The sequence below is a fragment of the Onychomys torridus genome, chromosome 8, assembly GCF_903995425.1.
Source record: "Onychomys torridus chromosome 8, mOncTor1.1, whole genome shotgun sequence".
NCBI lineage: Eukaryota > Metazoa > Chordata > Mammalia > Rodentia > Cricetidae > Onychomys > Onychomys torridus.
In genome coordinates, this window is record NC_050450.1 from 96,749,752 (window position 1) to 96,776,733 (window position 26,982).

A 26,982-nucleotide genomic window follows, 5' to 3' on the forward strand; every position below is an offset into this window, starting at 1 on the left:
CTGAACCTGTGGCACTTGGATATGGAATAGACATTTTAGACTTCTGTCCCAGGCTGAGCTCTAGGCCTTCGACCAGAACACCTGCCCTATCTCATAGAAGAAACTGAGCAGACTCCTTGGGGGGTCCTCTTTTTTTTTTTTCATGCTCTGCATCTAACCCCTCAGGGCCATCACCTCTACTTCTGAATCTACCAGGAGTCTAGCATTTCATTCACTGTTTCCACCCAATACAAGTGTCCATCACTCTTTCCCAGCAAACTGATGGTCCTGACCAGCTTCTCTGTGTCTACTTTGCCCTTGTCTACACTGTGGCTGAAGCAGTGCTTGCTCAGAGCCCTCCAGCAGCTTCCCATCTCAGTGGACTATACTACTACACTGACCTGTGTGTGACTCTCCATATAGCCTGAGACCTGGTTGTCCCCACTCTGCCCCATCTCCACAGTAACCTTTGTACCTTCCCCGTGTCCTCTGCCTGGAAGGAAGACTTTTCTGCCCATCCATGTGGCCTGCACTCTCCCCTGCTGCAAACATTTGCACAGATAACCCCTTCTGAGCCATCTGTTTTAAAATTGTAACCTTTTCCCCAAAATAGCCCTCTCCTCTGCTGTATCTTTCTCCGACATTGAAGCTATGTATTGTATCACACTCACTGTTTGCTCACTCCCCCCCCCTCACCATTATAACATAGGTCTGAGAATTAGGAGGGCCTTTTTGTTTCTCTTCTCATAACATGCAGGGTCCCTATCACAATCTCAGCATAATGCAAGTAATATTGACTGGATGGAGTTCATTTTGAGACTGTTTCCCATCATTGTTTTTATCACCCCATGCTTTCTGTTCACACAAACCTTTTGTGTATTGTTTCTGTAGTGATACCGAGTTACCCTGGTATATTCTTCATCTTTTCTAGTTTACTTTTTACTTAAAATGGTGATTGACAAGATGATAATTATAGACTTGTAGATTCTCACCTTCCCATAGTGACCTGGAATCAGCTTCTAACAGCTACTTGGCAACTGAAAGGTCACCTCTGTCCACCTCTCCCAGGTTCTTCAAATTCCACACTGTCCTCTGAGTTGCTATGGCCACTCCTTTAGATTTGCTGTTGGTTGGTAATTATAATCACGTATCACAGTACAGTAGACGCCAGCACTTCATTGTGTTACTGGTAAAGCTGCTTTCACTGACATTAACTTCACCTTCACCACATGGCTGTAGCCTGATGCTGGAAATGAGACATTTTAATAATAATCAACACTTGCTAATTTGTCTGTTTTATACATTAGGACTTATTTGCTTTGGCTTTTTGGCATTTTGAGACGGGGTCTTGCCATATAGACTTGTTTCAAACTCACAGCAGTTCTCCTGCCTCAGCCTCCAGAGTGCTGGTTTGTAGTCATGTGCCACCACTCAGCTACATTTGCAGTTTTTATTCTAGGTACTCCTAAAGCACAAAGGATGTGGACCTAGTACACAAAACCTGGGCTCGTTAGCTGAAACTCTGAAACAACACTAATAAGCCGCCATCTGAGGCCTGGGTAATATCAATTCATGTTGAAAAGCCACTTTTCAAGTACACTAATTTTGACATTACTGTATTTATTTTACACTGTTTCAGGCTTTACAAGCTGAACTAGAAACCCGCGCTAATCAGGTGCAAAGTGCAGAGAAGAAGTTACAGCACAAAGACCTGGAGGCACAGGAACAGGTGGGTCCTCTCTGGCTCCTTTGTCCCTTCCTTCTCCAGCTCAGCGCCTGCTTCAGTGTGTCAGCTAGGATCCTCTTGCTTTGAAACAGAGTGCCCCACTGGGTCATTAGAAGCAAGGGTGAGTGTGACCACACAGTGGAGCTGCATCTCTGACATTCTGGTGCCTTGACCTCCTTTGGTGGCTTAATTCTCAAAGCAATCCCAAGATGGCTACAGCAATGCCACATATCCCACCCATATTTGTGCTGTTTGGATGCAGAAGGTAGTCGGTTTCTAGACTCTTCTCCTGAGGAATAAGGAGCTTTATAGACTCACTCCTCTGCCTTCTTCCATACCGTTTCATATAGCAGGCCACATGCTCGGCCTAGCACCCCAACCATGGGCAAGAGAACTGAGAGTACCCCAACTAGCCAGGACCAGTTAGGACTCACCAGCTGAGGATGGAATTACCCAAGGAAGGGAAGGGAACCAAGAAGCAGAGAAATAGATGTTGGGATGTTGGGTAGGCAGCCAGCAGTGTCTTCTACACCATCATTTAAAAATAAGTGGGCATATATTCTGATTTCTCTTCAGATTGTATAAAGCCCCATAAAATAAATAGACATTATTTAGTTAACAGGCATAAATCAGATTTTCTTTTGCCTTTTAATGTTCTCTTTCTTTCATTTTTTAAATAAAATAAGCTGACTATGACAATAGCTAATGACCTATTTTATTTTTAAATGACAGGCTTATTTTTACTCAACTCTTAGTTTTAATGAATTATAGCAAGTGGCAATTTTGACACTTTAAAAGCTTTAACAATGGCCCAGCAGAGCAAGAGCGCTAATGAGATTCTGGGTGATTCATTGTCCTCAGCCACTGGGTAGAGTCTTGTCACTGCTGCCTCAGTGTCACAGTAACCAGCACAAGCCACCAGGAGTGTCACAGATAGGAATACCTCAGCTGTGTCAGTGCAGTACAGGACGGAGTCTCAGGGTCATTTTGACTTTTGAAAACCCCAAGTGTTCAGGTCTGGTCATAGAGGCTCCGTTCCTCTCTGGAGACTTCACAGAGGGCCTGAAGGCAGAGAGGGGGACAGAATGGTGCTGAGTCCTAACAGTTGCTGCGCTGTACACTTGCCATGGGCCTCTTCACGTTCTCTAGCTTGTCTCTGAGTTCTTTTAATGGACTCACTAACCAAAAGGTTTTTAACTGAGTTCAGTTTATTAGCTTTTCCTCTTACGGATCTTGTTCTTAGTGTCAAGCTAGAGAGAACCTTTTCCCAGCACTAAGTTCCAGATTTTCTCCTTTTTTCCCTGAAAGTTTTACAGCTGTATGATCTACATTCGAGTATGTGATCCATTCTGAGTTAATTTTTATATAAAGATATGACACTTAAAATGTGAAGACTTACTGTGTTGACTTGACTCCTATAACTGCTGGCCATGCCATGGTGTATTCCCTGTAGAATCAATGTCACACTTACAGTTCTGTTTTCACAGGTACATAGGAATATATTTATAAATTGTGTATTATATCGTATCCATGTCATATAGTTGAAAATGGTGGAAATACTCTGATTTAAAAAATAAAGAAAGCTATACTTTCCAAATGTACAAGAAGCATTTAATCCTCTCTGTGACCATAGAAGGTCAGCATTGCCATCCTTGCTTTACAGATGGCCACCTAAGGCCCCACCTAGCAGAAGTGTATCAGACACAGGGTCATCTGGATTCCAGACCTCATTCCTATTGTGACAATGTTAAGGTTCGTTTCTAGTTAGTATAGGAAAGGAAGAAACAAGCGGCGCCTGTTTCAAATCTCAGGCTTACTAAGGATGGCAAGAAAGGAAACCTGGCGTTCTAAATGCCTGAGACGGCAGCTCATCCCATTGACCTTCCTCGGGCAGAGAAGGGCATGGGACAGAGGAAAGGACACAGGGCAGAGTTGGCCACAGATAAAACCACATCCTTAGGTGGGAGTGTGGTGGCATGCAAGTCCAAGCAACATAAGTCTAATTGTCACAGAAGGTCACCTGAATACCATCCTCTGCCAGGACGCTTGTAACTAAAAGAATTAAAAAACAAGCTTTTGAAAAGCAGAAAACTTTCTGGGGCTCCCTGGAGGGCTGCGGCTTCTCCATTTTGTGGTAAAATGTGACTTAAGGTAAAACTTTGTTGACACCACTTAAATTCATGGCAAAACTTCACACAGAAAATTCCATAATATGTTGCGAGTTGGGAAATCAAGAAATCCCAAATGAACAATAGGGAAGGATTCAGGAACTACTTTCAGCCTTTTTTGTTGTTGACTTCTTTTTGATCATCAAAGTTGCTTTCATGTTTTCAGTGACAATAGCTTTTAGAACACTTCTTACACTAATTCCTGATACCTTCTGTTAGGCTATGGTTTACCAAAGAAACATCAGGAAATACCATGCATGAAGCTGAGTGTGTCTTAGTCATCGCCGCCATGATGTGTTAGGTTCTTTGCACAAGATCCTTGGGCTGTAGCTGGAACAGAAAGACGTTTCAGCACAAAAGAGTAGCAAGGAATCTGTACTTAATAAATAAGTAATATTTGCCTATAACCTAATTTAACCTCTTATCTAAATTTGACTCATGTTCCCCTTTCATTTCATGACCCCAAGAAAAGTAGTCAATAAGGATTAGGACTGCTATGGTGATAGTTTCTTAGAGTTTCTGTTTCTATGGACCTGGGATACCTAAAATGTTGACAGCATTATAATACGCCTTTCATTTTTAGTGACCTTTGCAGCAGCTACAGTAACAGTAGCGAGCCTCACATCACCCAGCCAAACAACTGAAGTGAATTGAACACAGAAGAGCTACTTAGAACTTTCTGCTCTTTCTTGTCAACTAAATATTATTATCCTGATACTAGTTGCATACAAAAATCAAATTGAAACTGGCAGGATTACAAAAGACAACTTCCTAGGCTTCTTTTTATAACTTACTTGCTTTAAAAAAAAAAAAAAAAAGTTTAAACTGTTTCTGGTTTTCATTTAAGAAAAATTCCTGTGTTTTGATTTTGCAAAAACAAAAAATGAATGAGGCATTTTAAAAGTTATGTCTTTAATTAAAAACAAAAGGCTCCTTCTCATCAGGTCTTGATGGGTGGTATCCTTTCTGCCCACCACTTGCCTGGGTGCCATCAGCTCTCCTCTGTCTGCTCCATTGACAGATCAGCAAGCCAGGCAGAGCCACAGAGAACACACCTCCATCACTGGCCCTTATGTCCAAATTCAGAGAACTAGAATGAGAAAATAGCTTGTTTCCTAAGTTAATCTAACTAGTAGTAATAAGTATAATCACCATTATATCTATCCACACCAAGAGCTACTATATATTTCCTATTCCAGGTAAGATCTGGGTAAGAAACTCTTAACTGCAAGAAAGGGGGTAGGATCAGAGCTCTGATCAAACTTCCTCCTTGTGCAAAGGAACAACCTTCCAGAAAGGCTGTGCCACCCATGTATGGTCCAGAAGTAGCTGACCCAGCCTAGGCTGGGTATGCTCTGCTCCCTTCCTGCATGGTTTTTCCATCATGGTAACACAGCGTAAGGTGGATAGATGCTGTCTATTATTGGTGAAATTATTAAGGCCACTCCTCGTAGTTAAAAGAGAGGTTTATTTTGTGGGGTAACTTACAAATGAAGGGGTAGGTTGCAGGGTCTGGCAAAGGTATAGCACAGTCCGGCGGTGTTCTCTGGAGAACTCTGCTCGGTCTACCTCCTGCGTCCAGGGTCCCCGAACCAAGAGAGCGACCTCCTCTTGATCCTCGGTCTTCCTCTCCCTCCTCTGCCCCGCCTTGTGGGCGTGATCATTACTGAAGCCTCAGTGGGGGTTGGAACTTCCAGGCCAATGCTGGGATGGCTATCCACTACATCTCCCCCTTTTGTCTAAATAAGAAAGTTCTAACCTAATACAAGACTATATACAAAGAGATGGTTATCAAATATTGTCCAGGAGTAATGAGGGATAATGACTTAGATAAGCTGGAATTACAATAAGTATAAACAATATCAAGCAAAAAAGACATATTAAAATCCAGGGAAGTCTAGGGCATGGGTAGGTGGCATGTTACAAGGATCATTCCAAAAGGTGTACTATCCTAAAGAACCTGAGTCTAATACTTAATATATTCTATCTAAGATATTATATATGTATATATACTAAGTTGTAACTGTAACTGTTAATCTCTAACCTCATCAAAGACCTGAGAAGGAATATAATGATACCTGAGAAATGGGAGAAGGACGCAAGCAACTTTCGGGAGTCTTGCAAGAGTAGACAGAGACAGCTAGCAACCTGGACAGTCACCTAATGTTTCTTAGTATCGTTGGTGCATTCAAATTGGCTACAGGCCTAGAGTATCTGACAGACCATTTTCAGAAGCAGGAATTCTGAAAGACCATCTTACCCTGTCTTGGCAAAGTATGGTGGTCGCTTTCCTTGTGTCCCGCTTGTCCAGAAAGGACAGCATTTGTACTGTCAACAGTTGAGGCAAGGGCAGTTCTTTGCCCAGTAGGCCATTTTGTGCCAAGAAGACAAACTTCCAAATGGAAATGTCTTAGAAGCCCAACATTCTCTCGGGATCAAATTGGTGCTGCCAGGAGCAATTGTGTCTCATGTCAACAGAATTCTAAATTATTTAAATGCCATATTCTCTAGGTCCATGAAGTGTTTGAAGATTACCTGTCCATCTGACCTATGTGTTTATAAATCTGGATAACCTAACTAACATAATTATAGAGATGACAAGCATAGGTGACAATAACTCTTTAAGTCTCATCTACCTAAACAACCTAAGGACTAAGGCTTCCTATAAATAAGGCAAACAGTCTGTAAGCAAATGTACAGTAAAAGGACAATGACTTCAAATTGTGACAATACACAAAATATCTTTAACAGAGGTAGGAATGTATAGTGCAATATGCAATATGATAATAATCCTATATATATATATCAGTATACAGAATATCTTAAACAGAAGTAGAACATACATACAGTATGACAGACATAAATTCACATTTGTATCAATATACAAATATTTCAAATAAGAGTAAAAATATGTGAACAATATAACAAACATAGTTCTGCATTTGTATCAATATACAAATTATCTTAAATAGGAATATAAAAAGTTCATATTTGTATCAACATATAAGAATTCATAACAGTGCAAAGGCTGCTATATTACTAAATTTGTTTATTAATGTATGTGATAGTCTACCATAATATCTTATACGTATCTATTCCATTTCTTCTTTTCCCTTTTTTTTTTTTTTTTGAGATATATTGTCTTTCTTAAGGAGAGTACTGAGTTTAACCATTTCTTCCACCCCCAACCCTAGAACCATTATCCATAACCCTGAGAAATATGAAACCTAAGGGATAAGGGGTGTCGTGTTCTAAGGGAGGTTTATTTTGTGGGGTAACTTACAAATGAAGGGGTAGGTTGCAGGGTCTGGCAAAGGTATAGCACAGTCCGGCGGTGTTCTCTGGAGAACTCTGCTCGGTCACCTCCTGCGTCCAGGGTCCCCGAACCAAGAGAGCCACCTCCTCCTCATCCTCAGTCTTCCGCTCCCTCCTCTGCCCCGCCTTGTGGGCGTGACCATTACTGAAGCCTCAGTGGTAGTTGGAAGTCCCAGGCCAAGGCTGGGATGGCTGCCCACTACAGTCTATCACCTGAGTTCAGGTGCAGATCAAATGTTATGGCTAAAACTGAAATTCACCTTTGGGACCAAATGTTTTAGAATTCACAAGGGGAATAGATGATTTGATCTGGCAAATTATAGAGTAGAGAGAAGACAAGGAAAAAAGAAGTAAGCTGAACTTTTCTCAGCACTTTCAACACTATATAAATCATGTTTTTATAAAAATATCACGAAACAGAACCAAATTCTGGCCTATAAAGTGTGAGTGCTAAAACACATGTAATAAGCCCCTGTTTCAGACTGGTGATCTCAATGTTGAAAACATGATTAGCTTTCATAAGGATTTAATTGATTTTGCCAGTGGCTAAGGAAAGATTTCATTAAGTAGAATGGTCTCTATTGATATATTGACTTTCTCCTTTTTCATATTTGGTTACATTGATCACTTTGTTTCTCAGAAAAATTACTTTAAATAAGTAAATTTTTTTAAGCCAACGCTTCAGAGACTTCCTAGTAAATAACTTAGAGTGCTGACCATTTCATGGAAGAGTTACTTTTTCTTTTCTACTCAATGTTTTACATTTTCTCCCCTTTTGGTGCTGAGAATGGAGCCTAGAGCCTCATAGACGAAAGGCAAGTGATCTGCCACTAAGCCCTATCCAAGCTTCATTTGGTCTTCACAGGTTCTCTGTGCAAGACAATACCAGATGTGAGAAGACAATAAGATAAATGAGTTGTAGAACCTGCTGTTGAGGGGTTTTTAGTCTCACAATACCATGAAGCCAGGTGTTGATATAGACTTCAAGCAGACAGTTAGAATGGAGGTTTTTTGTCCATAAGGCTCAGAGACTCAGTCTAAGTCATGGGAAGAACAAGAGCCTTGACGCTATTTCACATCTCCTGGTCCCTGGGGAGAGTAGGGGTAAGGATTCAGCCAAGAGAAGATTGGGTTCCCAGTGCCCGACTAGGTTCTAAATCTACCTGATCACTACTAGTCAACAGCGAATCATTTCAAGAGCTTAGGTACCCAGGTAAAGCAGCTCCTTCCTTGACTAGTCAGGAAAGAGCTGCCACTTCCACTTCCAGCAACCTTCAGTGAACGGCTCCTGGCTCCCATCACCTCAGGCTACCTCTGGTGGCCACTCTAGGCCAGCATTTTTTGGGTTTTTGTTTTTGTTTTTTGTTTGTTTGTTTGTTTTTTGTTTTTTTGTAGCCCGCTGCTTTCACTCCTCATAGTGTAGGGTGTGTCCAGGTCTAGATTGTACAAGCACAGGTAGCCCAGAGTGGTTTAGAATATGTAGTTTCTAAAAGTCACTCACCCCTCCTACTTCAGCCACAGCTTTGTAGGCCCAACCTCACGATTAAGGCCTACACACATTGGTTAAGAGAGAATCTAGTGACCAGAGCCAGTCTCGGTGGTCACTGTGTGCTTACATCTGAGGTTGTCCCAATGACCCCATCAAGACCCAAGGAGAGGAAAGTGGGGAGGCTTCATGACTAGTGTCATCCAGTGGTAAAAGCATCATGGTTCTAAATCTACCCTGATCACTACTAGTCACGTGATCTTACTCATGCCCCTTCCTCTTCCGTGAACTGTTAGTAATACCTTTCCAGGAGGCTCTTGGGAACATCAAAGATAGTATATGTAAAAATACTTTAAACACTATAAAACATGCAGCTGCAGTATGTGTAATTAGTTATTCATAGCGGGGAGAGACTGCCAAGCTGGGCATTGAATGAACAGAGGAAAGGCGTTCTAGCTAGGGAACAGACTACAAGTTGTGAATCAGAACTGCTCTGAAGTTGTCAGGAGTATTAAGTAATGTTTTGGCCAGAGGGCAATATCAGTAAAGAGGAAAGCAAGACCAGAAATTGGTTTCATTCATTTTGTCCATTTTAAAAAAGAAAAGAAAAAATGCTTTGTTACCAAGTATCTGCTCTTTGCTGAACACAGGGATATGTGTCAGGGCAGTTGGTGGCCAGTCTCAGATGCAGTACGTAGGAGTTCCAGTCTCTGTCCAAATGTCAGTAATGGAAATGTCTTTCAGCTAGGGAGTGCTGTGTGATCTAGTTTATCCTTTGCAAAGATTGGTCATCAACAGTAGATAAGAGATCCCTTCAGACATCATAGTATTGAAATTCACATTGCAAGTTACAAGAGATACATGAAAGATTTGAATTAGATGTTGTCAAAGAGAATGGAAAGGATAGATAGATTTACTCATGAGGAAAATTTCACAAAACACAGATGTGGAAGCAGGAATAAGAAAGGAATGTATCAAAACGGGCAGAATGTTTCAAATGAGAAGATGGTGCATGGCAGACATCACTACAGTTGTTTCTTCCATGTGGCCTATGAGATGTTAGGAGTGATGTTCAGGTAGGACAAAGGAGTTGGAGACTAAATCACCAACTCCAGAAAGAGCCCTTGAGCTCTGAGCACCTGCTCAGTGCGACTGCAGCAGAAGCCCACAGCAACAATGTGGGTACCAAGAGGCCATGAGCAGCATGGTCAGGGCCAACTCAAGGGACCCAAAAAGGAGAGGCAGATACAATGGAGCCAAATGGGTATAGGAAGGGAAGAGCCGAAGCAGGAGAATTTGGTGCTATAGGCACAGGAGAGTGTCCCCATCAGTCTGCCTGGAGGGTATGGACTCTCACCTGCATGACACCTATGAGCATGTGAATCCTTCTGTGAAGGCTTCTCCTTCCCGCGGTCATCTGTCCTTTGTGGCACTTCCTGTGATCTCCACTGAAGGCTTTCCCATCCCACTCCCTTGGTTACTGACTATGCTCTGAGGGAAGGACTGTGCGTTGGAACTGGGTTAGGTCTGTGTATCAGCACTTAGCCCTGTGCCCACCCACCTGCCATGCCGTGGGATTGTAGTGGGGGAAAGGGAGGAAGGACGGAGTGACAGAACAGAGGGGGGTGGGAAGAGAGCAGAGAGGAAAACTAACAGCATCCCATGCTACAGGGGTCTAAGGTGGAAGACGTGCTCAAAAGCCACTGACCTTGGCTCAGGGTATGGGCTTTGGGGTTAACCTCCTAAACATAGTCTAAGTGACTTTCTAGTCATGTATTTGTCTAGACTTTTATGAAACTAATACTCCAGCTATTCGCCTGAGGTGGCCATTTCATTTGACAAGATCATTCATGGCTTCTCACAGCCTTGGTGGTCCTGAGCTAGTCCCCAAACATTATAGCACCCACAGCCACCCACAGTGTTGGGAACCAGGGAAAACTAAGATAAAGAGAGGTTCTAGGACCTATTCCACACAGCCCTCCTCTCTGCTTACCTCTAAAGGAGGGCAGGTTTCCTGTCCAAGATCTTCTCAGGGACCAGTGAGATGGCTCTGCAGGTAAAAGCACTTGGTGGTCTACCCTGGTGACCAGAGTTCAATCCCTCAAGCTCACAATGGAAGCAGAGAAGTGACTTTAAAAATGTTGTCCCCCGATTTATAACACACACGCACACGCGCACACACATATCTCATGGCAGACTCATGCCCATACACACATACATGCACAATAGTAGGAAATCTTTTTTAATGCCCTGAGAAGACCAGAGTGAAAAGACGTCCAAGGGGGCTGGAGAGATGGCTCAGAGGTTAAGAGCACTGGCTGCTCTTCCAGAGGTCCTGAGTTCAATTCCCAGCAACCACATGGTGGCTCACAACCATCTGTAATGAGATCTGGTACCCTCTTCTGGCCCGCAGTCATACATGCTGTATACATAATAAATAAATAAATCTTTTTTAAAAAAAAAGAAAGAAAGAAAGAAAGAAAGGACATCCAAATGGTCCTTTCTTGTCTCCACAGACGAACTGAGCACTCTGCCTCTTCCTTCCTAGGTCCCAGAGACTGAGGAAGTTTGGGGCTATTAATGTTAAGTGGCTTTCAGGTAGTACCAGCATGGCATCCCCCACAGCGCCTCACACCCTTCCACTTGTTACAGCCATCAACTGCCAGCGCCTGTTCTTCCCAAGGAGACTACTTGCCTCCCACAGTGCTCAGTGATCTGCCAGGGAATAACATGGATAGAGCAGAACCCAAATCAATGTGTTCAAAGCTTTCATTTTATAGCATTGCTTATCATTAAACCACCTGAGTCATCAAGGGTAGCCAACAAATCCATGGAGTCCTGGGCAGCCTTAAAGAAGATGGTGCTGTGAAGACAGAAAATCGATTAAGCAATAATCGTGACAATTGTTAAAAGGAAGAATTGGTCTTCTACAGACTTCCAAGCCTTTAATTTTCTCATTTTCCATAATGGATTTTAAGACTCCCCTGCCTTGGCTGCTGTGGGCTAACTCATCGGCAGTGAACTCTATTTGAAAGTACTAACAACTCAAAACTGTGCTTTCTCCCAGAGCACATTATGAAAACAGGAATAATAATTGCAACAGAAATATAATTCAAAGACTTTTATTGACTTTTCATGTTTAATGGTTATTATTCTGGCTTGTTTCAAGCAATTTTAATAACCACAGTTTATTTACAAAATTCAGACTGGTTCTTTTGTTCCCGTGCCAACAAAATGCATTTGTTCCCAGACAGCTGGCATGATGCATCATCCTAAGGCTTGAGTTGTTATGAAGGATAGAAATGCATTTAATTTTGGCCACATTTTCCTCTCGATGAGCCTGTCTACGTGTGTCTGTTTTCTGAAACAAACACTTGAACTCCGTGTCAGGGACAATATATTTTTATTACAATACACATCACAGCATGTCCCTATAAAGCAGTTAGTCGGGAGACATTAGCAGCAAGGCAAGTCAAGCGCTTGTCCCTAAAGCCCTCACTAAAACAGTCACACCGTCACAGCACTGTTGAGGCACACTGGAAGCTCTCTTCTGCTGTGAGTGTATGCTGTGTTTCCTCCTTGCTTCCTTGAGTCTATTTGTTTTGAATGTCACTGGACTTATTGTGCTGGGGAGGAGGGAGGAGGAGGACCCCAGTGTGCCTACTGCATGGTTTTAATCCTGTGCTTTGCTGCCATATCGTTTGCAAGTATCAGCCAGGCACCCACCACACTGTTGCAGCTGTTTGTCCAGAAAGCATTTTCTGCATTGCTGAAGTGGCTTTCCGTCCTTGCAGCAAACGCTGAGGGATGATGATCAGGGGAGAGCCCAGTATACATGGGTTCCTGCACAGCACTCAAAGCCAGGCTGTGCTGCCTGCCTAGGCTGGGGCTCATTTTATGCTTCTCTGCTGAAGCACTTAACAGTATTTTCTCACTTGAGTTAATTTTCAAAGAGAGTTTGGATCTATTTCTTGGAACTTTTTAAGTTATCTTTTTTTAATCCTCAAATGATTTATTTACTCCACACCAATAAATCATGGCGGCTTTAAGAACTATACGGCAGAAACAAAAATCAAGTTGCTTCTTTACCATTAAAATTAATGGGCAAAAATTGTGGAGCACTAACCTTGGACATAGAACGGGGTCTCCCAGGAAGAGGAAAAGGAGCCTGTGTCCCTGAGCAGTACCCATGGAGGCTTACTTTTCTGGCAGCCACTAAGCACTGAATTCTTGGAATTGAGTGACCAGCTGGAAAGAGGAAGTGAAAGGAGAGAGGAACACAGCGATGGTAAAGGAGGGTGGGACGAAGCAGCATGATGACAAGAAAGGGGAATTTCATGGCTCCTTACCCTGCACCCCAGCTCTAGGGGAAATCTGACACCTCTGGCTCCGTGGGCACCTGCGCTCACATGCACATAGCCCTTCACACACACACATACTCACACCTATATATAATTAAAAAATTTTAAATTTTTTAAAAAAATCAGAATAATTCTAAGTAGGAAAAAATATTATGAATATTCAAACACAAAAGATAACACTGAACTAAATGGGAAAAAAAACAGCTAGTAAACCGGGTGGTGGCTACACACACCTTTAATCCCAGTACTAGGGAGGCAGAGACAAGCAGATCTCTGAGTTCAAGGCCAGCCTAGTCTACAGAGTGAGTTCCAGAATAGCCAGGGCTATACAGAGAAGCCCTGTCTTAAACATAAATAAGTTAATTAAATAAAATAAAATTTAAAAAAAAAACAGAGCTAGTAAAGACTCTAGCATAGTAGACATGATTGAAATGTTAATAAGAGTGGGCCTGTTTTGAAACTTTCTGTCTCGACCTGGCACGGAAACTTGTTATCCTGTAAGGGGCCCTGTTATCATGATAAGGGAAACAGGTAGTTAAGATTTGTGCACATTTATGGTGAAGGGGCAAGGAGACCTGAGAGGGCAGAGGACACTCTAGGTCCTGATGATTAAGAGAAAGAAGAAATCTTGAGCCTGTTGGTACTGGCCTGTCAAAGCTGTAAGGGGCTCTTCCTGGTGCAGCAGTGGGGAAGGCACAGACAGGGCTTTCTGACTCCGTTCTCACAGAAGCTCCACCCGACACCCTGGAGGAACCAACTTACCATTCTGCCCTTCAGCTTCAGATCCACATGAATGGACAACGTTGCTGAAGAAAGTGGAATAGGAAAGGGGAAATGTCAGGAACTGATCTGAAGGATCACTGGTGTTCCCTTCAGTATATGAGATTTCCAGGTTCTGTGTGATTTGATAAACAGAGAAGAGTGAGACAGACATCACAGGATGCCATGGTAACTGACAGACAGCTGAGACTAGACTAAAAGCCTACCAAACATTACCAGAAGTTCACCATGCACCTGCTCTGTGATTGCTCTTGGACAATCAAACGAAATCCCTTGTCTTTGTGATGTTCACATTTTCATGGTAGGTCTTCTTAGGTTTTTGCAATTCTATATATAGGGGAGGTGGGGGAGATGGCTTCATCAATTAAGGGTTTGCTGTAAAACATGAGTTCAGATCCCCAGCATCCACATAAAAAGTCCATACACTACAGTGCACATCTTTAATTACAGCACCTGTAGGCTGAGACCTGGGTTCAGTCCCCAGAACCACATGCAGGCTCACAACCATCTGTAATTCTGGTGCCAGAGTATCCAATGCCCTCTTCCTGCCTCCAGGGACACATACGGGTACTCAGGCATACATGCAAGGCAAAATTCTCACACACAAAACTAATAACAAAATAAAATAATTTTTAGATGTATTTGTAGAGAACTGAGAAAGTGGTTCAGAAATAAAATTCCTGCCTAGTATGCACGAGGCCCTGGGCTCATCCTCCAGCTTAAAAAAAAAAAAAAAAAAAAAAAAAAAAAAATTGAGACTTCAGATGAACCCTTCTGGGTCTGTAATCTTCTATGTTGAAATATTTTTTTAACAGGTTGTAAATATTCCATAACAACTGTAGTATTACTCTGTGTGTTTTTGTGTTGTGGGGGGAACCTTTTAACCCTGTTCTGTGTATTTATTCTGAATATTTTCTCATTGTCTAGCTTCTAGTTCACTAATTTTCTCCTTAGCTGTAGCTAATCTTCTACTAGGCCAGTCTTAAATATTGATTATATTTTTCAGTTAGAATTTCTACTTAGTTCTTTTAATATTTTTAATTTGTACCAAAGTTCACAATAATGTCCCTAATTCTGTTGCACATATATCTTGATTCTTTTTAAATGTATGTGTGATAGCCATAATCTAAAGCAAATTTGTGTGTTTGGGATTATGATCACCTTCCTTTCTTTAGAACTGGCTGTTTTGAGTGTAGACACTTTATAGGGAATGTTATAGAAATGATTTCAGACATAGGATGATGTTCATTTCTTCCAGAGAGAATTCACATTTAGTCAGGTAGCAGCTCTGCAGTCTGGAATGATTCCAGTTCATTTTCAGGGACTGAGCTGATCTCAGGGACTTCATTGCTGGAAAGAGCTGGTGCATTTCCAAGCCGGTCACTCTTACTCTCAGAATGTAACCCTTTTGGCATGTGCCCAAAGCATGGGGTTTTACCAGACACTCCCCCTTAGAAAGTCCCAGACCGCAATTTCATGTGTAAGAGACTATTAAACCATCTGTTCAGTTTCTCATCAACGACTCTAGACATTGGCAAAACCGACTGACTACATGCATTTTCCCAAATGCCAGTCCTGGTTCTCCTGTGCTCTTAGCCCAGACTCTTCTCTGTCCAATCAGTTTTCTGATGCTCTGACACAAACTGCTGCTGAGAGGAAGTCCAGCATCTGCCTTTCTGTGAACTGCTGAGGCCCCTTTACTTTTCTGATTTGACCTATAGAATTTTTTAAAATATATTCTGCATATTACAGATTTATTAGTCAAGTAAATTGCAAATACTCCTAGTTGCTTATCTTTTAATTTTTTGTTCAGTATTGTAGTGTTTTGAGATTACTGTGTCTGGGGGTTTTGTTTGGTTTTTGTGATGAGATTGAACCTAGTCTTTATGCATGCTCAATAAACACTCTTCCACTGAGCTGCATTCACACCTGCCTCCTTCTGTTTGAGAAGGGTCTTGCTAAATTTTCCAGGCTAGCCTAAAACTCACTCTGTAACCTAGGCAGACCTTGAGTGTGCTATCTTTCTATCTTCCTGCCTCATCCCCGTGAGCCCATTAGTAGCTGGGGCTATGACACAAGGCTCAGCCATTGTCTTTTTCTAGATGACTTACAAATTTACTTAGGAAAGCCATCCCAATCCTGATTATAAAGTATATAGTTCTGTTTTGTTCATTATATTTCCTGTGAGATAAGGGTTGGTTACAATAGACTGAATGACTTCCAATGGAGATCTATAATCTAATCTCTGGAATCTGTGGGTATGACGGAAAAAAAAAAAAAAGACTTCACAGGTATAATCAAAGTAAACTTAAAAAGAGATTATCCCAGATTATCCAAGTGGTGTGGCCATTCCAAACACAAGACTACCAAGGGCAGAGAACTTCCTCTAGCAGAACTGGGTAGGAGGAAGGGCCATGGCTAGAAGTGAAGAGCAGGTCAGTAGGAAGGGTCAGAGTGTCAAGAAAGAACCAAACACACAGTTGCATTTTAAAGATGGAAGGGACAGCCTGATGAACAATGCGTGTAGCTCTAGGGGACCCAAAAGGTGCCCTGAGAGACAGCTAGCAAGAAAGTGTAGCTGTAAGAAACTGAATTTGCCCCAAAACCTGCATGGGCATGGAAAAGAGTTCTTTCCATAGGCTCCAAATAAAACCTTGGGCAGGATGCTACCTTGATTTTTGCCCTTGAGATACCCATAGCAGAGGAACCAGCTGATCCCCTTAGATGTCTGATCTTAGAACTATAAGATAACAAATTCATGTCATTTTAAGCAGATGAATATTGGGTCATTTTTTATAAGAATGATAGGAAACTAATATAAGAATGTTACTTTATTAGTTTTATTTCAAAATAGATTTTTGGTGGGTGGTGGTGACAGTGGCGGCGGCGGCAGCAGCAGCAGCAGCAGCAGCAGCAGCAGCAGCAGCAGCGCATGCCTTTGATCCCAGGCAGAGGCAGGTGATTCTCAGTTCAAGGCTAACCTGGTCTACAAAATGAGTTTTAGGACAGCCAGGACTACACAGAGAAACCCTGTCTTGGGGGGAAAAAATGGATAGTTATTATTGTCATTTTTGACTAAGACATACTTCCCACATTTAAGAAAAAAGCCACCTTTACCAAAAATCAAATTTTCCACATAGATGTGAGTCTTTCTAGAGCTATTTTCTCCTTTTTTACTTGTGTATTTAGTATGGATCCCAGTTGTGTATTACAAGTGCTGAAGAACACTGCCTAGGTTGCAATCCCAGCTCTGCCATTCCCACTTAGAACCTCCAGTTAATTGGTGTACTTGTTGCTTCCATGTCCCTATCCTGAACAGGTTAATACCTACTCATAAAGTGGACGTGTAGACCAAATCGGCTATTACAAATACCAGGGTTAGGAGAACACTGATGTGCCCCAGACATCACCTATCAAGGGCAGGCCCTCCTATCACAGTCTTGATTACTTCCAGGCGTTCCTCTTTCTGTAAATCATGCCTAAGCCTGAAGATTTTCTCTTTTAGAATCCCGCTGATTGGCTGACTCTGATTGCACTGCACATATGAACTATTTTAGGATAACTTGCAATGTTGAGTTTTCCTGTCATGTACTTCACAGCTCTGCATTTCCTGAGCTACTCTTCAGTCTGCTTCAGGCCAGCTGACCTGTTCCTCTGAGTGGGGGGTGGGGGTAAGATTTTGTATTAAGTTGATGCCAGACTTATTATGTAGGTTTTTTCTTTTGTGGATTTTCCTTATATTTTCTGCATGATTACTGCTTAGATTTGCAGGAAGTATCCAGAGTTTTTGCAATGTATATATTACAGAGAAAGAGGGGCAGACAGACAAACAGACCTGTGCTATAAAGAAGAACCAGTCTGATATGAGATCTAATGAGTTTTCACTATGTCTCTTGCTTTTTCTAAGTAAACAGTTACATTATTCCTAAATAGAGACAAGGCTTTTGTTTTTCTTTGCATTTTTCATCCCAATTTGTATTGTTGCATAGCCTAAGCCTGCAGTGTGGCATCAAGTTTATATTTCATTGGAATAGTTACCTTCCCAAGGGTTTCTCTTTTTTAAAATATTTTATTTACTAGGGCTGGAGAGATGACTCAGTGGTTAAGAGTACTTGCTGCTCTTCCTGAGGACCCACATACAATTCCCAGCACCTACATGGTGGCTCACAACCATCTATTACTGCAGTTCCACAGAATCCAACACACAATATTACACACACATGGTGCACAAATATACATGCAGGTAAAGCATCCATACATACAAAATAAAATAATAAAAATTAATATTTTATTTCTTTTTTTTTTTGAGCTGAGGATCGAACCCAGGCCTTGTGCTTGCTAGGTGAGCACTCTACCACTGAGCCCCAACCCAGTATTTTATTTCTATTTGTGTGTGTATAAAAAAAAGTGGTTTTTGTCTGCATGTATGTCTATGCACTACATGTGTGCAGTGCCCTTAGGGGTCAGAAGAGGGCATTGGATCTTCTAGAATTGGAGGTATAGCCAGTTGTGGGCCACCATGAGAGTGTTGGGAAATGAACCCTAGTCCTCAGGAAGAGCAGCCAGTGCTCATAACCACTGAGCCCCCTTCTTAGGGGTTTCAAATAGCTCCATTTTGGAATTTTAAAACATCATCTTTGTTATAAATATTTGTAAGCATATTTTCTCATTTCTGCTAAAGACTTCTCTGGGGGCAGAGAATATATTATAGAAAGAATAAACACATACATACACACACACACATACACACATGTGTATCATAAATATGTTAGCCTCATAGTCAACGTCAGCCATGTAAGAAATGAACAGATAATCTCCCAATGGTGCAGGGAACTCCTGCCAACTAGATAAAGACACAGAAAGGCATGGCATATGCAAGACGGAAACATCATTTCCTTGAGTTATCCTTTTACATCGTGACTTTTTAGTCCCTTCTTATGCCCATCATAGAGTCTCATAGACACTGGGCAAATTTCTTTCTCCAAAGTGTAAGATTCTCCCTACTTAAGAGTCAACCTTTATATATTACTTGGTCTTTTTCCTTTGCAGTTCTTAATACTTTTTCTTTGTTCTGTATGTTTAATGTTTTGATAATTATGTGGTGAGGGGACTTTTTTTTTTTTTTTTAGATCCAGCCTATTTAATGTTCTGTAAGCTTCTTGTATCTTCATAGGTATTTCTTTCTTTAGGTTAGGAAAGTTTTCTTTTTTTTTTTTTAAGGAAAGTTTTCTTCTATGATTTTGTTGAATATATTTTCTGTGCCTTTGTGTTGGTATTCTTCTCCTTCTATCCCTATTATTCTTAGGTTTGGTCTTTTCATGGTGTCCCCAATTTCTTGGATGTTTTGTGTTACAACTTTTTTGTCTTTAGTGTTTTCTTTGGCTGGTGAATCTGTTTTCTCTATTGTGTCTTCAATGTCAGAGATTCTCTGTTCCATCTCTTGCATTCGGTTGGTTATGCTTGCTTCTGTAGTTCCTGTTTGTTTAGTCAGGATTTCTATTTCCAGCATTCCCTCAGTTTATGTTTTCTTTATTGTCTCAATTTCAATTTTCAAATCTTGAATTGTTTCCTTCATCTGTTTAATTACTTTTTCTTGGCTTTCTTTGATTTCTTCCAATTTTTTGTTTGTTTTTTTCTTCCATTTCTTTAAGGACCCTAGGATGACAGTGGCTTATAATAAGTTTTGGTTTTACTCAATTACTGAGAAAGCCTCAATCAAACATATCTCTATTAGGATAAGAATTTATACTATATCAAGCTGATGATAGAAAAATAAATTAATTAATTTTTTAAAAGAATTCTTAAAAAAAAAAAAAAAGAGTCAAGAAGTATCCTCCCTCACTGCATAATCCTATCCCTACCCATCTTCCCTTCTGGAACTGTTGGCCTATAGCCTCGATGCTCGATGTTTTCCTGTTTGTCATCCTAAAGGTGTCTGTTGCTGTGATTAAACAAATTACCAAAACAAACTTGAGGGAGAAAAGGGTTTGTTTCACCTTATAGCTCATAGTTGTTCATCACTGAGAGAAATCAGCCCAGGATTCAAGTCAAGAAGTGGAGGCAGGAACTGAAGCAGAGGCCATAGGGGAATATTTCTTACTGGCTTGCTCACCTGACTTGCTCAGCCTGCTTTCTTATAGCACCCAGGACCACCAGCCCAGGAGAAGCCTTGCCCATAAGCCAACCTAGTTGGGAGCATTTTTTTCAGTTGAGGTTCCCTCTTCCACAATGACTCCAATATGTCAAGTTAACATGAAACTTGCCAGCACATTGTTATGTGCCACCTGTGGGCTGACCTTCAGATTCCTACCTCATGACTCCTTTTTGTCCTTTGGCCACTTAGGTCCAGTGTTTCCCCTTCCAACCAGTTGCATACTGTTTCCCTCACCCTCTCCTCTGCCAGACAACTAGAAGAGTCTAGGGAAGCATTTCCCTTTAGAATTGGTAGGCATTTCTTTATATATGCCATCTATCATACATGGACTCTTTGTTTATTTCTTTATAACAGAACTTCATTTCTTTTGAGGATGCCACTGTGAGTTAATCTCCCAAGCAATTGTATTGAGCATGATCTCTGTCCCCCATAGCCTCACAGGCGCACACAACTTCCCATGAAGTGAGCACTCACCTTCTCTGCTAGTAAGCACAGGGATCTTTGTTCCCTGAGTGACCAGACTTGGCCGACAATCAGATTTATAATTCTGAAGTAGGGTCTACTGAATTTTTGTTAGTAGCTCAAATTTTTAAGATCTGAGCTGACCTTTTAATGAAGCTTGCTGGAAATTGACTGTGATAAATATGAGAATTGTATTGGTCAAATGTTTTTGTCCTTTTTTTTTTCCTTTCTTTTTGGTACTAGAGAGCATACCCAGGCACTCTAGCATTATTAAACCACACTTAACACTGAGATACAACCCAGCCCTGTGGTGATCAATTATTACCACTTCTTCACAGCTGTGACATTTAGGAAAGTCTGGATTAGGGAGAGAAAGAGGTTAAGTTGAAGCTTGAAGAACACATCAAGTGTTATGAACTTGGCACTTTCTGGAATTCAGTTTTTAAACAGGTGACACATGGCGATAAAACAATTTATGGTTATGTATAAGATCCTGCCACAAATAGAAAACCTCCCAGGAATTTCAGTTATGAGGAATTTTAAAAATTACAACCATTACAAAACAAACAAAGTATCAGGACACGGTGGTGAGTTGCCATCCTGCCTGTTAGAAAGCACTTCCATGACAGCCCTGCCACTGTGAGAGTCGAATGAAAATGCATTTTGAAATAGGCAGAAGGTTTCAAATCCTCTTTTAAGCATCGGTAATCCTCAAAGGACGTGTACCTCACTGGAGGGAGAAACCCCTTACAAACATTCACTGAATACCTACTGTGTACCAGACACCATTAACCTGTTCTGGAAGATGAGTGGAAAAGTCTTCTCCTAAAGGGTATCTTAGTGATGTGAAGAGACTCTTCTGAGGCCAGCTTGCATTGTGCTCTTGACACAGGCACCCTCTTGCCCATTTCTTTATTGCTGCGATCTTTGACTACCCTTCTGGTCTCTGTTCCCCACTTCTTCCAGCTGTTCATCCTCTTTGCCTTGGTGATGCTATCTTTCCCCTTGAACGATTTGACATGGTTTAAATCATGTTGTCCCCCTTAGCCTCAGCTCTCATTCAATATGATTGGCACATCCCTGTTCCCAAGTCAGCTAGACCTCTTTCCCCCCCACCCCCCCTACCCCCCCACCCCCCCCCCCCCACCCCGCAACAAGGCTTCCACTGACACCAGTGTCGGCTAGTTCTCAGTCCGGTACTTTAGATTTCAGTTTAATTCCTTTCCACAAAATCTAGGTTTCTAGGTAGGCCTGTGTGTAGTGGCTTGGAAGCACAATGCCTTTTTTTAAATCAGTAGTGTAAGCAACAGTAATAAAGTTCGTCTTTCCTTCATCCTATGATTTGAAGGAAGACAGATGGGCCATCTGCCTTTCTCCCAAAATGTTTGCCTTGACCTCTGCTGAAAACTGGAATTATAAGGCATACTATTAATATCAGAGACCAGAACTTATACTTTTCAATTGGACTTTCTCTCATAGTTTACCCCTTGAAATGGTTAAACATCAGATCTTCTCTGAAGAGTTTGTTAGGAGAAAATGGGTTGAAAAATGTAAGAATCTTTAGCATCGGAACAGGTTAGAGAAGAGGGCCAGATCCTGCAAGACTAAGCCATCAGGGCCCAAGAGGAGCATCAGTTGACAGTTGGCACAGTGCTGGCTAGCTGAAAGAAACTACCCAAACCTGACTTTGTTGGAAAGGCTGGCACAGACTCTTACAGGACTTGGTAGTGATGAGCTGAGAGTAAAAAACCCTCCATATTGTTCCAGACACAGAAAAGCACACTCCTCCAGTTCCACCCAGGGCAGATGGGGAAATGGGCCTGTGTTGCCAAAATGGCCTCAACTCTCTCAGATTATGTAATCCCGGGAATGTTGATTCCAAAAAGCTACATGGAGCCAGGTAGCTTTAGAGGTTTTTTCTGCCTTACTCTGTGCTTATGGTTATTAACTATATAAAAGGTTAGGACTACAGAGATTTCCTAGATGGAGGATATCAAATTGTAAAAAGAAAAGTGCTCAAGTCCAAGTCATTGTGGTAATAAGGTTTCCTGGATGGGTAGAAAGTCCCTGGCTTAGCTCTGAAGGCTCCTTACCATATGTATTATTCAGATGCGCATACTAAAAGTACCCTGGGACTTAGCTGAAGAACAAGGCATAGGTATTTCCAGAGTATGACTTGTTGACAAACTAAACACGAAATAAAGGGCAAAAGGTGGTATTTTCACTGATGGTTTGTTTGAATGGGGTACATCCCTCAGAATGCAGTGGGGAGGGCCCCAGGCTGCCCCACTCTGGAGAGCAAAGCAGCTTTGCTGTTGCACCACCAGCTGAACCGCCAGGCTCCTGTGTGATGCCACATCTCTGTGTATTTTGTTCTTCTCTGGGTTCTGGAAGTTTAAGTTTATTCTGTATATACAAACCTTATACTCTGATCTTAATCCCATCTCCATTTTTAGCTAACTAAATGTGAAAAATTTTAAATATGCTTGTAAAATTGTTGACCACCTAAAATGTCACTGCTACTTTTTAGCCTCTGAGATCCCTCTCAATAAACATACATGTGTGTGCATTTGTGAAAGGAATGTGCTTAAAGCCCATAGCCTAGATAAAATAAATTATAAATGTACAAGTAAAAGGAATATGAGATTGTCCTTTGTAGGACACATAAAGAATGCTTAGCAGTGGCTACCCCTGTAACAGACACCAACTCAGAGAGTGCCATTTTATCCCTTCATCCCATTCACCGCCCATTGCCATTGCTCTCAGTAATTCCTGGGTCTTCTCCTGATTCCCTGGACATTTTCCCAAGCTTGTTCATCCATTAGCCTTCTGGACTTCTGGCTTTAAGTACTGTCAGGTCAGATTTAAATCACGTGTTCAGGCTTGGTGGGTCCATCATTGTCCTCAATTTAAGAAGCATTATAGAGGTCATGACATTGCTACAAAGTAGATGGCATTAATCCTCCCCTTATAAAAGAGGGAGCCATGGTGTGCATTACACCAAAGGAACCAGCCCCACCGGCATGGAGCCCAGGGCCAGCAACGTGTTCTTTCCCCATCCTCACTACAGCTTTCCTGGGATGGGTAGTAGAAAACCAGATGTGAACTATTTTTCAAATCCTCCTCTGACTTAACATTACATTTCCCTTAGACCAGATGCCAGTGTTTAAATGATATCCTGAAGGGTCCAAAGAGAAGAATTAGTCATCATGTTTCATTCAATATAAAATCTGAAATAAAGTGGGGGTAAACGTTCAGAGAAGCCAGAGTACCTTGCATGTGCCTTGCCAGACTACCATGATTTAAAAAGAATGTTGCCTCAGTTACAAAAGCTCAAAGTGCAGTGTGCCTCTCTTTAATTATAAATTGACATTCCCATCATTTATTAGTGCTTTTTAGGAAAAACAAAAGCAAACTATTAGAATTTCTTTTGCAAAGCAATTTAGTTTTGTTTTCGGGAGATTGAGCAACTCTTGCTTTAAAGTGGCTGTGCCTTTTAATCACTTCCATTTGCTAATTTTATTGATTTATACCTTATTCCCACAATTAATGCTTTGATGGCTTGCACTGGTTAAGACACATAGCAAATAGCTAAACCCCTCATCTTTGCATCAACTTATTTTCTGTGGTGATCCCTGGGTGCTTCACCAAATGTAGAAATGACTGGGCCCTAAATGGTACCAGTCATTAGCAGATCTATTATTACCAGTGGTATTAGCTTGTCAGACACATAGGTGTCCTGCAAGCTATGTAAGTATACACTTAAACCAAAGACAGTAGCATGTCCCCTGCAATAGAGAAAAACCATTGAGCTTAAGTGTCCAGATTTTTCTGGTGAGCCTATTGAAACAGTGTGTGCCACTGTTTTTTTTTTTTTAATTACTTTCTACAGCAAGTAGATGATAGGGAATACCCAGAGTTGGAATTGGACCAGAAGACCCAGCACAGAACACTGTAGTGTATAGAGCCTAGATGAAAGCAGAAAATCCATAGGAGGACACCTAGCTCATTAGTTCCAAACCCTGAGAGGCCTTCAGTGGCAGAGACCAGCACGAGAGGCAGGGCAGTTGAAGATGTGGATGTGGGTGTGGAGATCCAGCCATCAGAGGTTCTCAGTGCCTTACTGAAGGGGTGTTTGGGTCAGCTCATAAGGTACAAAGTCTAGGCTCTTGGCAGGGAACCTCAGCCCCAGTCAGACAGTTTATTAGAAATAACTGCTTGAAATTCAAATTGGTTTAAACAATAAGGAGAAAATTGTGACTCATATAACTGAGGATCCCTGTTGGCTTCAAGGGAAGCCTAAAGCAGTCATTCAAATCCTGTGACTAAGAGCCGGTTTGTCTTATTTCTTAGCTTTATTACCTTTTTTCTTTTATTTCCTTCTCTATGAGTTGTCTCTCTCAAGGCTGCAAGATGACTATTCCCAGTTCCTGGGCCTATTTTCCCAGGTTCATATCAGCAAAAGAGAGAAAGTTCCCCTCCACAACAGCTCCTACAGACATGCCAGGCTCATAGTTCCCTGGCCCTGCACTGTGACCCTCACAGGACCTGGGCAGAAGAAGGGAGGCAAAAGTCCCATCATGGGAACTGCACTAAAGTATCATGGGAACATGTGAGTCCTGAGACCACCACATACCCAGTCTACAATCATGAGAGTCCAGTGCTCCCCAGCAGCAGGATGGAGGCTGTTAATGACCCCATCCTATCTACATTATCTCAGTAGCTTGGTATGGCTGGACTTGAAAGAGAAGATGAGGGAGCTGGAAATATCTATAGCCTGTACATGGAAGTTATTAAGATTAAGGTAATAATGTGGACTGGACATTTTTGTGTCCCCACCCCACCAAAAAAAGAAACAAAACAAAACAAAAACCCTCTTATATATGCTGGATCCTGAATCTCCAATATAGCATTTGGAAATGGGGTCTTTGGGAGGAAACTGGGTTATGAGAGTGGGACCTTCACAGTAAGATTTGAGCCTTTAGGAAGAGGAGACATAAGAGGACTCTTGCTCTCTGACTAGTGAGGACCCAGGAAGAAGACATCACCTGCAAGTCAGAACCCTGCCCCCTTGCTGGTCTCCTGACTTGGGACTTGCAGTCTCTAGAACTGTAGAAGCTGTTTTATGTTTAATCTGCCTCAGTTTGTGGCATTTTATTACAGCCAAAAAAATTAGATGGATGGATGGATGGATGGATGGATGGATGGATGGATGGATGGATGGATGGGTGGGTGGATGGATGGATGGATGGGTGGGTGAATGGATGGATGGATGGATAGATGTTGTGCTGCTTAGCCTTTTGTCAACTTGACACAAGTTGCAGTCATCTGGAAGAGGAACCTCAGTTTAGAAAATGCCTCCATCAGGTGTCCTCTGGGACATTTTCTTGATTAACCATTGATGTGAGAGGGCCTGGCCCACTGTCAGTGGTATCACTTCTGGGCAGATGATCCTGGGTTGTATAAGAAAGCAGGCTGAGCAAGCCAAAACGTGTTGTTTATCCGTAGTCCCTGCCTCTGCTCCTGCTTTTGAGTTCCTGCCCTGACTTCCCTGTTCCCTGGATATGTAAGAGGAAATAAACCGTTTCCTCCCCACAGGTTGGTTTGGTAGTGTTTTATCACAGCAACAAAACACAAGACTGGCATAGATGAAAGCCAACATGCCATAGGTATAGAGATGGTTCAGGCAGGTCTTTGACTCTCGCCAGTGTGAGAGGCTTGAGGGAAGCCCTTCTAGAAGCTTCAGCATTGCCTTGGCCTCTGCCCTCAACACCACTCATACCATCTAGTTCTGTACAAAATATCCCCTTAGTTCTGTTCATCTTTCCCTTTGCCCACTGCTGTCTGAGATCCCTAAACCCTTTGCGTTCCAACTGTGGTCCTGCCGCTCCTCTGCTCTAAACCAATGGCTCTAACTCATTCATCTGAGCTGCTGGCCAGATCTTCAAGGTTCTTTTCATCCTGCACTGGTATGAGCACCCCTGGCATCCCTGGGCAGGCCCTCAGCTGAGAGAGCCCTGGGGTCCTGTGCCAGCTACACTCACTCACTGTACTTAGTTCATGCCTGTTCCTTCACCCAGAATTCTCTTTTGCCATCCAAATGCTACTCACTTTGGGGAGCACACCTCAAGAGTCATCACTTCCTGCAGACTTTCCAAGTAACTCTTGATCCAAAGACCATTTTCTTCACCCAAATTTCTATTCTACTTACATTGTTTCCGCAGACCTAGATGTGTAGTGTTTGTGTGTTCCTTGAAGACAAGATCTGATTTTCCCTTTGTTTTCTATGCATAGTCCAGTCTAGTTCTCAACCCAGTTGTTCAGCATTTGGCAGGGAGATGAAGAGGGACACACTGTTGTGAAATGCAGTGTTCAATTCCAGGGCCATAGGGTAGGGCCTCCTCTTTCCAACTCTACCATCCTAGCCATTTCTCAACAGAACCACCCACCAGTTTCTACAATCACACTGGACTGGACTACTTTAGACTAAGAAGAAGAACATTGTAGCAGGAATCTTAGAAGGTCTTATTAATAAAATCAAACCTGAGCCA

The 26,982-nt window shown here is 42.0% G+C and overlaps 1 protein-coding gene across 1 annotated transcript in view; it reads left to right on the plus strand.

Moving 5' to 3' along the window:
• The window catches only part of Cep112 (centrosomal protein 112), a 385,003-nt gene that overhangs the window by 338,743 nt on the left and 19,278 nt on the right, over positions 1-26,982 (plus strand). Inside the window, exon 25 of the mRNA XM_036195322.1 lies at positions 1,619-1,708. Within this exon, the coding sequence (XP_036051215.1) occupies positions 1,619-1,708 (90 nt within the window). The remainder of the gene's footprint in view (positions 1-1,618; positions 1,709-26,982) is intronic.